Source organism: Montipora foliosa, chromosome 6 (genome assembly GCF_036669935.1).
Source record: "Montipora foliosa isolate CH-2021 chromosome 6, ASM3666993v2, whole genome shotgun sequence".
In the NCBI taxonomy this organism is placed as follows: Eukaryota; Metazoa; Cnidaria; class Anthozoa; order Scleractinia; family Acroporidae; genus Montipora; species Montipora foliosa.
The window spans coordinates 33,069,519-33,085,351 of record NC_090874.1 but is presented as its reverse complement, the minus strand read 5'-3'; the positions used below and the strand labels follow the sequence as shown (position 1 = coordinate 33,085,351).

Here is a 15,833-nt window from a genome sequence, read left to right as displayed (position 1 = left end):
TCCCGCGCATTTCACAGGTCGCGCGCTTCGCTCTTCCCTGGAAACGAGGTTTGCGAGCAGCGCAGCACGGACTGGAAGATGGCGGCCAGTTCGAAAAGGAGTTTGTACAACCCCGCTCCTTCGCAAACCCCTCCAGCACAAGCAAGGTAATCTTAGAACTTTCACTCTTTTTAGGATGACTGAATTGATATATCATGAATATCTTTCTTTTTTCGTGGTTTTGATTTCATGTTTAGGAAATCGCTTGTTCAAGGAGTTCTTGTCAGCGAGCCCAGCATTCATGGTTCAGCGAGCTCCGCCATCAGCAGCATCACGTTAGTAAGATACAGTCAGTTTTTGAGAATTCACCAAGCTTGGCGATTGAATGTCACAGAAATTAAAATATAGCGATGTTTCTTCTTTACAAACACTGACGTCATTTCTTTTGATATTCAAATTCAAAAGAAGTCATTTTTTTCAACAGCCAGTTAGGTTCTGGTTGGCATATTAGACGGGAACGTCAGTGGCGACGTTGTGCGCAGCAAAACTACCAATGGGAATTTAGAATAGAGAAGAAAAGAGTGGAGTCTATTCTATTCTGAATTCTCATTGGTGTGTTTTCTGTGCGCACCGTCGCCACTGACGTTCCCGTTCTGTTGCTAAATCAGCCTATTAATAACAATGGGTTACGTCACGAGAAACATGGCTATAGATATTTGTTTTGGATTGTTGTTATCCTCTCTTCAGGCGTATTAAAGTTCTAGTTAAATCATAGCCTGTGAGGAAGCTCTCTCAAGGGGGTGGGGTGTGGAAGAGGAAACAGGGCAAAGAGAAAACGGAATACCCCTAGATATTTGGTTAAAACTCGGCTCTCTAAGAGTGCCCATAAACGGTTTTATCTGGCCTGAACATCAGGCCTCTGTTGTTCAAAAGGTGGATAACGCTATCCACCAGATAAATCACTATGCAGCGGATAAACACTAGCAAAACCAATTGAGTTATCCAATAGATAGTGATTTATCCAGTGGATAGCACTATCCACCCTTCGAACAACTGGGGCCTGGTGTTGGAAGAAACTTCAACTGGTCCAGACCCTTCTGCGGCTTGTTGTTGTCAAGAAGGGGATCAACAACACTGGCACATATGACATAAAGGTGTGTCCTGTGTATAGATTTGTTTCAATGTTCTTTACTCTGGACTCTGGTATGGATCTCATGATCCACACTGTCACCAACTAATCTATGATTGAAATAAACAAATATATGCATGTTGTATCAATGTGACAATGACATAATGTAGCATAATATTATTAATATAATACATGATAAATTCCTGTATTTCTAGAAGTCATTTAGCACAGAGATCTCACTAACAACACTAAACATAATTATACTCTCCGGGCACTTATACTGATTACATTGTTGAGGACCAGCATACAGTTTTGAAAAAGTTCAGGAAAAACACGTATGATTTAGGCAAAAGCACTTGGCATAAATTATTTATAGAGTCTGGCTACTACAGCAACGGCCAAACAGTCCTTCTTGAAACATTTGAGTCTCTCTGCTGCCAAAGCATGCTGAAATGATGAGAGTTCACCTTGAGCAGTGTGAAAATTGTGTGAATGTATCAGTATCATTAAAGATGAAATCGTAGATTGATGAAGCAGAGTTTTCATTCTGTGATGCTCGTGTACTGCAACGACAACCCTTAACACGCTTGCAAGCTTTAGTTGGACAAAACTGCAATGTCGATGCTGCTCCTCTGCCTTTCAAACCCAAGGATTACCATTGAGTCAACACCTTTTACACCACTCTGGATAAGGTACTGGCCAAAATTGAGATTAGATTCAGTGGAAATGACCAAGATGTCCTTTATGCATTTAATGCTTAGGTGACATCACCTTAAGTGATTGCCCAGGAGAGATACGTAGCTTTGACCTGATTGCTACGTGTTGTAACCTCAACAGGGAGCTACTCCAGGCAGACCAATGTCTTTTCAGTCAGTTTGAGGCAGCACACGTGAAGAAATTGACAAAAACAGAGGCAGAAGTTATCGAGTGTTGAATGAAAAAATAGCCTCTATAAAATGAACCCATAGTTCTCAGAGGTCACGTCCATTTTGGCAGTCTTCCCCGCAACATCATTCTCAGTGGAGCACTCTTTTAGTGGACTGCAGCACTTAAAGATGAACCTTCAAAGCAGGATGGGGCAAAATAGGATGAATGGCCTTGCTGTCATGTGCACTGAGGGCTCTTAATGCAATAAAGTAATTGTGAACAGTATGGACAAGATTATAAAATTAATGTTTTTTGACTGCACCACGGAAGGAAAACCGTTTTCTTTTAATAACTTTCTAACTTTAACAAGATTGAGAAGACTTTTTAATAGAGGTCGTAGAGTATGTGAGGCTTGACAATAACTGTTTCTGGAATTATAACAGTTTCAGTGGACGTAAGAATTGAGAACACTTTAAATTTGTTTTTCTTGCCATGTAAGTGCGTTTATGTCTCAGTTGCAATGCTGTAATGCTTTTGGCAAGAAGATCATCACCCCCTTGTCGTGCCAGTATGCCTATGAGGACCAGACTTTAATAAGAAAATCAATCCCCAAAAGTCCAAATCAATACAACCCTTTGTGTTCAACAAGCACTTTAATTAAGACAATAGAGCATAGCATTGCAAAATGAAAACTGATGTAGAATGACAAAATCTTCGCACCAGACTCCTAAATATCCCCCGATCAAGCCCATAAGCACCGATTGCCCTCTACATCATGATGTCAGAATGTTCAATTTCTGACTGATTTGTTCCAATGTCACTCAAACATCAGGAATTCCATTTTCCAAGGCCTTCTTGTTTGAGCTTTTGCATCAAAGTTTTATCTTAAGCTACTCTGAATACCCAAGATCATACATGTATAGTAAATATTATGATGACATACATACAACCAGTCTCTTCCGGCGAATAAAATCTTGATGTGACATCACTGTGAAACAAAATGCTTGCAATTCTGTATTCCAAAGCAGACATGGACTTAAGAAAGGCATCAAGATCTTTGTCATTCTTTGAGATTCTTCAATGAGGTTTTTCATCACCTACAGATAATAATTGTTTGGATTTTCAGAAATGGGCTTCCTTACTGGATGACTTTCTTCAGAGTATTCCTTGACATTTCTGCACAATCACATGCTCCCAGGAGAATTTGTTTTTTTCTCATATTTCCAGTACAATAAAGCTTAGCACCTGAGAAGCCACTTAGGGTACTTGGGGCAGAATGAAAATTTCTTTGAGCCTCTTGTAAGCTCTCTATATTTCCCCAGCCCCCACTCTGCAACCTCCACTCGCAGGCTAGTCAAATGAAAGCCTGAAGATCCCTGCAGTAATGAAAGAAAGACCAAAATTTTCAGACATGAATTCCCAAAATGAATACCTCCCATTTGGCTTGATAGCTCAACTGGCAGAGCATTGCACCGACATTGCAGCAGAGTTCATGGGTTCAGGTCCCATTCAAGCCAGAATTATTTGGGCTGCCCTTTTGTTACCACCTAAGCAATGTTCATGACTGCATTGATCTAAAATCTTTGCATGCTTGTTCTTGCACTGGTGCTGCAGAGAGGGAGGGGCTGGGGGGAGGCTATACCCCCCCCCCCACTTTTTTCCTACTGTGTTGTTTTCTCCTAAACCTTTCCCCCCTCCCCTCATAATTCCATGATCCATACCAAAACCTAGCCCACCCCCCCACTTTCAAACATACTCCGTGGCCGTGTTGCCTAATGTTAGTGTCTTTTATAATTATAGTCTTCATTTTCATTTTTGACTCTGGTAGTGTTTACAGAAGTATAGATTCATTTGTCACGAACAGACTTTAAATGTTATTAATTGCCTTCTGTTTACATGTTGCTTATTTATGCCATTGTGGAAACTGCAATCCATATTGAAACTGTTGAGAATATTTCCATGTCTCATTCATATCTAGAAAACTTTTCTTGCATAAGTAAATCTTAATATTTTGCCTCCCCCTTCCTCCAAAACAGTATTGATATAGGGATGAATTATTTGTACATGTTCTTGAACAATAACAAAATTATTGTGTCAGGTGGGGTGGGGAAAGGGGGCATTGTTGGCCTTCTTTTCAAGTAAGTTATGGTACAAACGTCCAAAGAGGAGAAATGACTCAACTCCCAAAATTGTATTAAGGTTGTTTTGAAACCAATAAAATAATTACGTTGAGTTGGCCTCAGTTACATTCACCAAAACCATGTTTTTCTGATCTGAACTGCCCCTGCTCCTGGGTTTTTTCAAGGGAGTTGGGAAAGGAAGATTTAGTAGGATCTTTCTAACATTTTCTTTCACATACAAAACTGCTACAAGATTAGTTGTAAAGACCAACTTGAAACACTGGATCCTGTCACAGAAACTCCTGTTGGATAGTTGACCATGTGGGAATACACTGTGCTGTACACCTTGTAAGGTGTATTGGTAATCATTCGCATCTCCCACCTCTGCAATTGTATGTAGGCTGAGGTTCTCATTGTTATCTCTTGTACTGTAGGTACATTCCTGATCAAAGTCTTCCCATCAACAAGGAACGTCAACAGACCTCACCAGTTCTGTTAGTTGATGCATCTGGCCCGCGCAAGAGTCCTGATCTTGCTGAAGTTCCAGTTGTTACTAGCATTATTAACTCCCCTGTGAGAGTAGTCTGCCATTCACCTCAAAGCACGGGAAGAAATAGATTAGAAAAATCAGTTGTTTTTGAGAAATCAGATGATAGACTTGGCGTAACTGGTCATTTAGATGAGGGACGAAGGGTGAAAGTTTCAACTGTACCAAGTGTTAATCTTCTGAATTCCAATACAAAGACAAAAGCATCTTCTATATTGCATCTTAGTCCAGGTTTGCAACCATTTATCCAGCTTTGACTTTACACTAATAATTTACATGTACACTATTGCAGTCAAAATTTATTTGCTATCAATGACAAAAACATGTGATTCATTTTGATACATGTAGAAAATGAGTTTATTCACTAGCCAGTTGGGTTCAACTCAGACATGGGCCACTTCAGAGCCACTTCAGATGCTGCTGTTATCTATAACATATGTACCGTGTCAATTGTCACAGCTCAAAGGTGGTCTAATCGTTCACAGTGTCATGGAACTGTCATACAATAATAAATTAGCCTGCTCTCAGGTGTTAGATATATTGCAAAACGTGACTCTATCAGACTACACATTGGAAGTGTGTGGTCTGTATCCCACTTGCTTACAATAATATGGAGTCTAATAAATGGGAATATCTAGCATGCAACTCTTACCGATATCTACCACCTGAGAGCAGGCCAATTTAACAGTGAGTCTTAGTCAACCTTGAACTTTAATTTAGTAGCTTCTACTTAAAAAATAGTTGCAATGGACTTTTTCTTTAAATATAAAGTTGGTTTAGATTGTTGTATTTATTTAATCAGTTTAGTCTTGTATGATCCTCTTGTGGCTCTTGTGACCTGTTTTATAGATATTTCTACCATGTGGTTTGTTTTTTCTCCTTGAATGTGAGATCCAAAGTACATGTAAAGTGGCTTAGATTTGTTGTTAAGGTGATTCCCTGGTTCTGCATTGTGCTACTGTGCATAATTTCTTTCGTCATTGGTATGTTCAGTAGCACAGGCACATTGATCAAAATGGCTGATTTTCATTGATGCCAAGCCTAATCCGTCAAGGAATGGCTAGTTTGTCCTGACAGGTACAGTGAACCCCCCCTTTTTGTTTCATATATTTGCTGCGAACGGTGTTAGTGGAAGAATCAGCAAAATCTATGACCATCTTTTAAAGTTTTACAACTGCATTGTAAAACATAGTTAATGGAGCGTGACTCGTTAGAGTCATCCTCTGTTTGTCATGTTATTTCGTAAACATTATGCAACACAAACAAAACATGAATGGACTCATATAATATTCTATAATCTAACGATTCAAACTGAGATCCTTTATCCTTGTTTTTAATACTGTCTGCTTACAGTTGTATCCATTGTCTGGATTGGCGAAAAGCAACAATCAAAAGCTCCAGTTAAGTCCAAAGTATCATTCTGTGAGCTCTTTGGTTTACTGTATGGAGTACCTTTACTTCTTACCTCCCTTTTGAGGTTTTGTTGTTGTCAAGTTTAATAAATTTGGGTTCACTTCTCAGTACACTCTTTGGTTAAGTCTCACAGTGACTTGACCCCAAGCTTTGTTATTGTCTGATCCAGCACATGCCGGTGCCTGTGAACGCAGACGTATTTCCGTATTTTTTCAGAGGAGAGAAACGCCAGAAATACGTCTGGGTTTCATGGGCTAGAGATAAAGAGGCTTGAGCTCTTTTTACCACCTACCGGTACACTCTTCCCATCATAGCACGATGCTGGGCAGAGGTTTAGCTCATGGTACCGTGGAGAGTTAGACTTTTATACCGGTCTACGACTAGTCTGATCTGGCATGGTTCACCTCATGAAAGCTACAAGCTCTTTTGTGAGTACCCGGTTTCATCATTCCCTTTGGTACGTCAAGAGCAAAATCATGCACAATAAATTATTTTGTAACATTTGTTGCAGACAGTCTGGATGATGAACATTTGCCAGATGACTTAACAAGTGAACACCCCATTGATGATAGCCTTCTGGGTCATAACAGTCAAGACACTGAAGAGAAAACAGATACAAAATGCATTGGTAAAACTACAACTCAGTTCAAAAGCTTTTTAGGAGAGGAAGGCTATCATGCTCCACCACTGTCAGCTCACTTGCCTGCATCTGAAATAAAGCAACAACTTTTTGACTTTTCTCAAAGTAAGTAACCATGCATAATAATTTTACTTAATCAGCGTAAGTTTATACCAACTAAAGTATGATTCCTGTAACAAAGTAATTAGTGGACGATTAGAAGGTTAGAATCACGTTTCAATGACACACTCATCATTTTCAACTTTGTGCAATGTGCATTCCTTGTGCAAATTTGCCCAGAGGCTTTTTATTATCTAATGAGACCCGACTCTAGTTTCACGAATTTGAAAATGGTGTGTCATTGAAATGTCATTCTAATCTACTATTGCTGATTTTTATTATTAGTATTTTATTTAAAATTATCAGTGAGAAACCCATTCGTAATTTTTAAGGTGTTATCTTTAATCCCATGTAATCCAGGCCCACAAAAGGACAGCAGTTTTTTTGTTTCTGAGGATTACAAACAAACAAACACAGTCAACTCTCTCTTAATGGACACCTCGGTAAGACAGACACTTCTATAAGACAGACACCTGGTGCTGATCCCGGCCATTTTTTAGTCATTTTACTATAACCAAACTCTCTATAAAACGGACAACGGACACTTTGAAATCGTCAACGGACTCTTGTGAGGTGCTGAATGTGATCGCAAATTATGACTTAGGGAAGAAAAATTCTTGTACGTGACACTTTTTAACACCAGACGTTTAATTGACAGCTCTTATCTTGTCGCTGGAATACATACAGTACAAGTTTAAATTAAATCAGTCATTGTCCCATTCAAAAAATAACTTGGAGGTGACAACGGAATTGTATTGTAATCTAAAACAGGTAGGTTTCGTTCAAGTAAATAACTTAAAACAAACTTTTAAACGGACGCGTATTCACTGTGCACAGGTTCAGCATTATTATCTCAAAATTCCTGGGGTCATGTTACGTCGACTCTCTATAAGCCGGACACCTCCCTAAGACGGACAGCTGAGGCCGGTCCCAATGGTGTCCGTCTGAGAGATAGTAGACTGTACATCGTGGCTTCCAGCAAATCACCTGTGACACAACCAGTTAGCATTAATTTTAATGTTAAAAAGTAGCTGAATTTCTTGTGGGGCAATAGTTATTGGTATTTTCAGTGCCATTGCAAGCACACACAATTGACATGCAAAAATGCTTTATTATTTTGATTATACATGTATAAGTACTATTTTGTCTAATCTTTAGACATTAGATGTAAATTGAATGGCATTAGCTATTGTTTGAGTCTGGACTAGTTTCTAGGTGAATTAACTAGAATTATCTGGTCCAAGACTTGACATCACATAGATTTTTAAAAAAGAAATGATGTTGTTTCACTCTGTTTAAGGTGATGGTTCACAAGCCGGTGAAGGGGATGTGTCCATGTAAGCATGTAAATTATAATAAGTCAAATCAAAACTTACTTTCAACTGCTGCAGTGTTAAGGTTGACAAGTCATTGGCTGCATTCCAATAATGATGTTAATAATTATTAAAAATGACAACCTTTTAGGAAAATTAGGAAGAAAGCATTCTCTAAAAAAGCTAACTAAAGTGCTCTCCACAGCAACTTACTGGCACCTTGTGATTAGCTAATGTTAAAGCATCATTTTACTTTAAACTCTAATGATAATGATAACATCGTTCATGTAATTCTCAAAAATAAGATAGCCAGGCACAGTGATGTACATAACCACTGCAAAAGACTGTTGGCTAAATCTAGATCAAATCCAACATGATCTTTGATGATAGGGGTAAACCCTATTACTCAGAGAAAAATACTCTCAAACAAATCCAACCCACATAATTACAGTATGACATGGAATCCCAGAATGGAACCTACACTGACACTCTGGAGGAAGGTGCTCTCACCATTGCACAAACCCTGATTCTTGATTTTAAGTCTTCAAAGTTTTTCTGTCTTACGCGTTTTGTGTATTTGAATTTTATTTTTCTATTACCCTTTCAAAAATTTCAACTGCTTATATCATTGGTTTAGAAAAGGACAGCTCTAATTGTATTTAAGATTAGGCTTCACTGTTTCTGTTGTATATTTTTGTGCTCATTGTTTTCTGAATCAATCACTGAATCAAGAGATGTTGTAATAGATGCACCCCAACCCCAAAAAATTAATGTATTGTAATGTTTATCATAATTTATTATTCATTTTTTAATACTGTTTTGACTTTTTTCCTGTAAGTTTACCTAGCGAGGAAAAGCATGGATTAAAGCAAAAGAAAAAGAAGCAGAAAACTGGTTTGTTTTATTTTCGAGAAAACTATGTGCTCTGATTGTTTTAATACCATCCAACTTATTTCTTATTATGGATATTTCTTGTGACTTCCACCTGTTATTTTCAGCACGTATTGTTCCATCCAGATACATGGAAAAAACCAAGGTCACAAGACAAGTAAAGGTAATAAAAAAACTCTTTAACATAACTACGGGTTAAATTGAATTTGGCTCAGAACAATTGCAAAATCATGTTAAATTTGAAACATCCACCATTTCTTTCTGTTGAAGGTACCTCACCCACCAAAGAAAGTCATGAAAACACCTGCCGCTTCTTTGAAATCAAAGCATCAATCTGTACTTATCACGCATTCTGCCGACAGCACTCTAAATCTAGATGCTATTACACCCTTTGTACCACATACAACACAGCAAAAGATGATAGTGACATCAACTCCTGCTGATGGTATGGTTGGTGCTGAACCTCTCGCACACATGGCTGCTGCTCCAACACCTATCTTACCCCAAGGAATTGCTACGGCAGTAACAGTTGGTGCAGGGGCCAGTGCAATTAGAAAGGCTTCTCGTGACAAGATCAAAGTACAAAAGAATGTTCAGAAATCCCAACTGTCCAGTAAGCCATAGAGAACATAAAATGGTCCCTTTTCACTGTCATTAGCAATATATCAATTTTTGAATGCTTTTAATCTCTTTTTAAACAACCTGGAATGATGAGAATGAGATCATAGCAGCTATATTCCCAGCCAACCAAGTGACACCCCCAGTTTTCAAGGTTGAGTGTTCAGTGCTCTTAAAGATTAAGTTTTTATTACGCTGGACCTTCCTCATTTAATTATACTGACTCAGAGGTACTTGGTGGGTGTTGCCTAGGAAACTTAGATATGTCAATAATGTTTTCAATAGGTTTCATCTGTGATTTTCCAGGTTCATCTCAAGCTGCTCAGCAAACATTGGGCGCCAAGCCTCCAGTTCCAAAGAAGGTAGGATCGACTGTTATCAAATTATTTACAATTTTGTGATTTCTCAATTTGACAACTTATGAGTCTGATCATCACAAGATCATAGCACAGCACCATTGGTAAGAAAATAGGGTAACCCATCTGTGTGCCAGTGTGAAAGTCTGTGGTGCAAGCCGCATTTTTTGGCAGGAACACCTTTGATACTGTGCATCCATGTTATGGTTAATTGACACAGGCATAGCTTAGATTGTGATTGGTATATTAATTTTTAGTCTAAAGGTGTCCTGCCGTTGCCTTGTTTTCTGTCCCAGGTAGCTTTGATAGTAGCCTCAAATTCCTGTAAAACAGAGGAGTAAAGTGGTCAAGATTGAACTGTAGTTAGTGGCATTGCTTTAGGGAGTTTGTAAATTAGGGACCGTTGAAGTTAGGGGTGTCTTGTGGTGTTTGAGTGTGTTAGTTCTCTATTCTGCGCCAGAAGGTTTTTATCCTTTTTTGAATAGACCAAATAAGCTAACTCAATGTTATACCCAATTCCAACCCTTCAGGAATAAAACCTTTTGTTCCAAGTATTTCCATATCATTCAAGTGTGAATGCTACATTAAAATGCAAAATGGGTACAACATTCAGTTCTATTACTAGCGATCAATCTGATCTGATTTGTAGTCTCTTTAATTGATAGAGTTCTTGAGTGTGGCAATAATCATTATGAGCTTGAAATTCAGATTCTATCATCATTATTATTATGATGATGATGATGATGATTATTATTATTATAGTTTACAGTGCTTTTTAATTGCTTATTATTATTATTATTATTATTATTATTATTATTATTATTATTATTATTATTATTATAATATTGTATTTCAATTTGTCTACATGTACAAGTGTATGTTTTCCCTACTAGGGCCAGAACCAAACCATGGTTCTAAGGCACTAGAGGAGTGTTTGTTCTGTTTACTTGATTGAAAGAACCTTTCTCAGAATGTGTGCTGTTCCCAGAGGTGCTGTGTTTTGGATTTCCTGTAGGTTGTTATTGCCTGGGATTTCACGGAGATGTTTTTCAGTGCCTTTCTTAATGACTCCAACGGCACCTACGACAATGGGAATTACCACTGTCCTCATCTGCCACATGCAAGCTATTCTATTTCCAGGTCTTTGTATTTGGACAGTTTCTCTGATACTTTAATGGAGGTGTTTTTATCAGATTGTATGGCCACTTCAATTTTATAGTACCCTGCGAGCAGAATTTCCTTTGATCTTCCTAGATAAGTCGGGAAGATTTTCCTCTTCCCAACTTATCTAGGAAGATCAAAGGAGACTCTGCGCGCAAGGTACTTCAATAAGGATACATTTGTATTCCCACTTATTTTTGATTACGATGTCTGGTTGATTTGCTGTTATTGCTCTATCTGTCTCGATGGGCATGTCATAGAGGATAGTGTTGTTGTCTTTTTCTACTACTGTTTTAGCATCATGTTCGTACCACTTGTGGTCTACAGCATCCACATTGTGTTCCCTATTATTATTATTATTATTATTATTATTATTATTATTATTATTATTATTAATGTAATAATTGACTTCCACTGCCACCACAGGTAGTAATTATTTTACTATGCACTGTAGCAGTTGTTACCTTATAACCTCTGATTTAAATTTTAATTAAGTGGTACATTGTAATTTATTTTAAACTTAGGTTGTCCATACAGCATCAGAGGATCCTGATGTCTCACAATGTCAGCTTGAACTTCAGTACTCAAGAGTTGTGCAAGCTTCCTTTTTATATTCAAGGGTAACATTTTTTTCCGATTTTTCTGTGAATGATGAGAGGACATTCGTCTATGCATTGCTGTACTGTATCATGGCATTTGTATCATTTCATTTGATGAAATACAGTTCATCAAATTTTACTTTTTCATCACTGTCATAGGAAGGAGGACGCAGTGCAGCCCAGTGGTTAGGGTGCCTGCCTTGAGATCTGGGGATCCCGGATTCAAGACACGTTCTGGCCACTGGTTCAATTTGTTCCTGGTAGTCCCTGGTTCAACTTCTCAGCTGCACTTGTAAAATAGCCAACTTGCTTGCCTCCGGTCAGTTTGGATTCTTAACCGTTGTTTCTGTCGTGAGTAAGTTTCATTGGCCCTGAAAAGCCCCTATGGGGAGAGGCCAATTAAGTATGTATTATATTGTATTATTGTATTGTTGTTTTTCTTCCAACAATTTTCTGTTAAATGCCTGTAAATAAAATGATTTAACCAAAAATATCAAATGTTCCAAGAGAGCAGTTTGCTGTTAATTAATTAAATTTTCAATAATTTTATTTCCTGCAAACATTCTGTTCATTACTGTCTCAATTTTACTGAGTTGTTGGCAATTAAAAATTTCATTATACTTCATAATTTTTTATTGTTTTCTTACAGTTGAAACATTCTTTTGCTCAAAAGGAGAAAGATGCACAGGTATTCTATACTCAGTATGCCATCTCTGTAATGTTTAGAAATGTGTGAATGTTAAACAGATGCCCAATTTTTTAAGTGATTGACAAGGGTTTGCAGTACCTAGGAGCTAATAGCGATGCTACCTATTGTTGTTTATGTGCCAACAAAAGACTGTATTGTTCCAGTGGTTGGCATATTTGAATAACAAACAAAAAGAGTAACAAAGGGGGTTAGATGAGGGCCATTCTCCTTGTAAAAAGAAAAAGTTGTCTAAATGGTCAAAACAGTTTCCTGTTGAAATCATAATAGATTCATCAAGAATAATGGGTCGTGAGGGAGCCATATACATACCTGATACTAAACTTTTGGAGCAATAAACAGTTATCAAATTTCTGCAAAGAGTAGTTGCATGTCATTCTAAGAAAACATTTGGGGCAACAGGATGAAATCGTGCATTCCCATTTTGGGTATGATTTGCAACAACTCTTGGGGGCATAAGTAAAAGATTTTTTCTTTACTTGATTTTATTGATTAATTCAATAGGCTCAGATATACTCTGTGTGGCAAGAGAAGGAAAAGCTGCAACGTGAGGTCGCCAATCTGGAATTACAGTTGAAAATGAAGAAGAAGATTGCTGAATTGGATCAGCACATTCACCTTCAAGTACGTTTTTACACTATTATTAACATCATTATGAAATTAAGTTGTGTCATTTTTGCAATACTTGCAATACTTTTACAATATTGCAGATGTTGGGACTGAAGCCAATTGGATCTGATATGTCAAAGTTAATACTGGAGTACAACAGACTTGCTGCTGCATTGGATACAACTCTACATGTCATGTCAGTCAATGGAGTGTCTTTCCCTGATAATCATGGTATGGTATTCTCTTCATAGTTCAAAGCTGAATGATTCAATAAAATAGCAAATAGTAGCATGACTGTATGATGAATGAACATGGTAAGGCAGCAGGAGAGATTAGGGGTAATGAATTGAAGCTGTGAGTGATCACAGGTTTTGTTTCCACCATTTTTTGTCAATGTGAAAGGTGCCTGTCTCCCATGCTGTGTGGGGGCTCATGGCTGGGTTGCTAGGATTTCCCAGCCATGGCAGCAGTCGCCATCTAGGAGCTGGCACCTGGTGGAACAGTGGAACCTCCTGTATGTCTCAGGCACCCAACTGCCAATTAGTGACGGAGTTGTGAAATTCACTTTTCTTCCACCTGCTCTGCAAGTTTCTTGCATTAATCACTATTCCTCTGACTGGCAAAGTATGAGTGCATTTGGTGGCCTCTGTTTGTGAAGTTTCCATGGATACCTCTTCTCCCTGCTGTGCTAGATTATTCCTCAGGCCAACAAACCCAAGGGCCCCCAAACTCACTAATTTGTTGATTTTCTTTTTTCCTCACCCTGATTAAAGCTTGTGGAATAGAATTCATGTAACAGTGATTGCTTCACAGAATGATCATCACATATATTTGCATTTTTAGTTGCATCAAACAATCCTGACAGGACATCCTGAATAGGACAAATCAGCTAAATCAATGCTGTACCCAATTCATACCCTTTGGGAATAAAACGTTTTGTTCCAGAGTGTATTTCAATATCATTTAAATGTGAATGCTACATTACAATGCAAATACAAGTCACAAACTGAAAGAATCGTAACCCCTGGAGATTTAACTGGGTACAACATTGAGTTAGCTGATTTGGTCTTTGAAAAGGACTCAACGGACCATGTGATAATTTGCATACTACTGTAATAGTTGTAACCAGTAAGACATAAAATTAATGAATATGAATGCTACATTAAATTAATTGGTTTGTGCAGTACATGTGAGTAACAGATGTTTCGTTTGATTTCTTACATTTGTGCTGTCAGATGAACTCTTTGCCGAACTTGATAGGAGTGAGAGGTTACTGGGTGAAATTGATCAGATTACTAAATTAAAACAGCGAGAGGTAAGTACAAGAGGAGTCACTTGAGCCTGCAAGTGCACTCGCTCTCTAGTATTTGAAGCTTTCCATATAAGTTTTAGAGTCAGAGTATCCATGGGGAACTTGAAGGGGTCAAACTGGCATTGGTACCATTGGGACTACATACATTTCCCAAAGTCCATCCCTTGATTTGTCATTCAGGTCTTGAGCTTTGTTACATTTATGACCCCAGACCCACCTCGCATCTGAAATTGATTTTATCAAACGAATTCAGAAAGGTCAAATAACCACCATGAAAGATTTGGAAAGCTGACGTTTCGAGCGTTAGCCCTTCGTCGGGGCGAATAGAGGAATTCTGGTTATTGTAGGTTTATATGTGTGCGGAGGAGCTTTGCTATTGGTAGAAATGAGATGACGTGAATTTGTAATGAGAGGCGTTCATTGATTCCGTGTGGATAGAGTGTGCCCAGTTGAAAAATGATTTTTTTTTTGTTCGAGATTTTTACGGCTTTCTGTGTTTCCGTGGTGTAAGGATAGGCCGCAAATAGTCATGTTGTGGTGGGAGCGATTAGGAAGATTAAAATGACGTGCAACTGGTTTTGAGGCATCTCTGTCGTTTTTTTCTACATCTCGTAGGTGTTCACGAAAGCGGTCCGCCAATCTTCTCTCTGTTTCGCCTATGTAGATCTTTTTGCATAGTGTGCAAGTTATGCAGTAGATGACGTTTGCGGAGATGCATGTAAAGTGGTCAGTGATGTTAGCAGATCGATTAGGTCCTGAGATCTTAACCATGTTAGAAATAAAGGGACAAGTTTTGCATCGTGTGCGTGTACATTTGAAAGTTCCTGGTTGGTTGTCTGACTTGAAAGCGCTCCTAACTAGAAAGGTGCCTATGTTTTTGTCGCGTTTGAATGAAATAAGTGGTGGTAGAGAAAAGATGTGTTTAGTTTCAGGATCATTGCGGAGAATTTTGAAGTTTTTGAGAATTACATTTTTGACTGCAAGATTTTGTGCATGGTAGGTGAGGGTGAATGGAATTCTGTTGGTTTCTTCGTTCTGTGATGATTGTAGTGCGGCATCTCGATCGATTTCTTGGGCACGATGTTTGCCTGTGGTGACAGCGGAGTCTGGGTAGCCCCGTTTTTTGAAAAACTGGCACATTTCCTCGCATTTGTTGTTAAAATCGGAGTCGTTACTACAGAGGCGCCTCAGTCTAAGAAACTGAGAGAATGGAATGGCATTTTTTACGTGTTGTGGATGAGAGGACGAATGTAATAAAATTAATAGTTATGAGAGTCCATTGGTTTGTAGTGCACGCTGGTAGATAAACTGTTGCCATTGATTGAAAGTTTAATGTCGAGGAAAGCTAGTGAATTTTCGGAAATTTGCCAGCTGTATTTTAGAGCCGGGTGGAAAAAATTGACTGCAACTGTGTCATCTGTAACACAGCTTTGTTCCATACTTTTGGCGCAAAATTTCAGAGTTAATTTATAAT

The 15,833-nt window shown here is 38.3% G+C and overlaps 1 protein-coding gene across 1 annotated transcript in view; it reads left to right on the top strand.

Annotated features, from left to right (window-relative positions):
• Positions 1-51: 51 nt before the first annotated feature.
• LOC138007161 (HAUS augmin-like complex subunit 8) overlaps positions 52-15,833 on the top strand; it is an 18,719-nt gene continuing 2,937 nt past the window's right edge. Inside the window, exons 1-14 of the mRNA XM_068853918.1 lie at positions 52-146; positions 237-314; positions 4,530-4,873; positions 6,567-6,800; positions 8,095-8,131; positions 8,946-9,001; positions 9,106-9,161; positions 9,269-9,611; positions 9,923-9,978; positions 11,658-11,753; positions 12,382-12,420; positions 12,943-13,062; positions 13,149-13,278; positions 14,283-14,362. Of these exons, the coding sequence (XP_068710019.1) occupies positions 79-146; positions 237-314; positions 4,530-4,873; positions 6,567-6,800; positions 8,095-8,131; positions 8,946-9,001; positions 9,106-9,161; positions 9,269-9,611; positions 9,923-9,978; positions 11,658-11,753; positions 12,382-12,420; positions 12,943-13,062; positions 13,149-13,278; positions 14,283-14,362 (1,737 nt within the window). The 5' untranslated portion in view covers positions 52-78. The remainder of the gene's footprint in view (positions 147-236; positions 315-4,529; positions 4,874-6,566; positions 6,801-8,094; positions 8,132-8,945; positions 9,002-9,105; positions 9,162-9,268; positions 9,612-9,922; positions 9,979-11,657; positions 11,754-12,381; positions 12,421-12,942; positions 13,063-13,148; positions 13,279-14,282; positions 14,363-15,833) is intronic.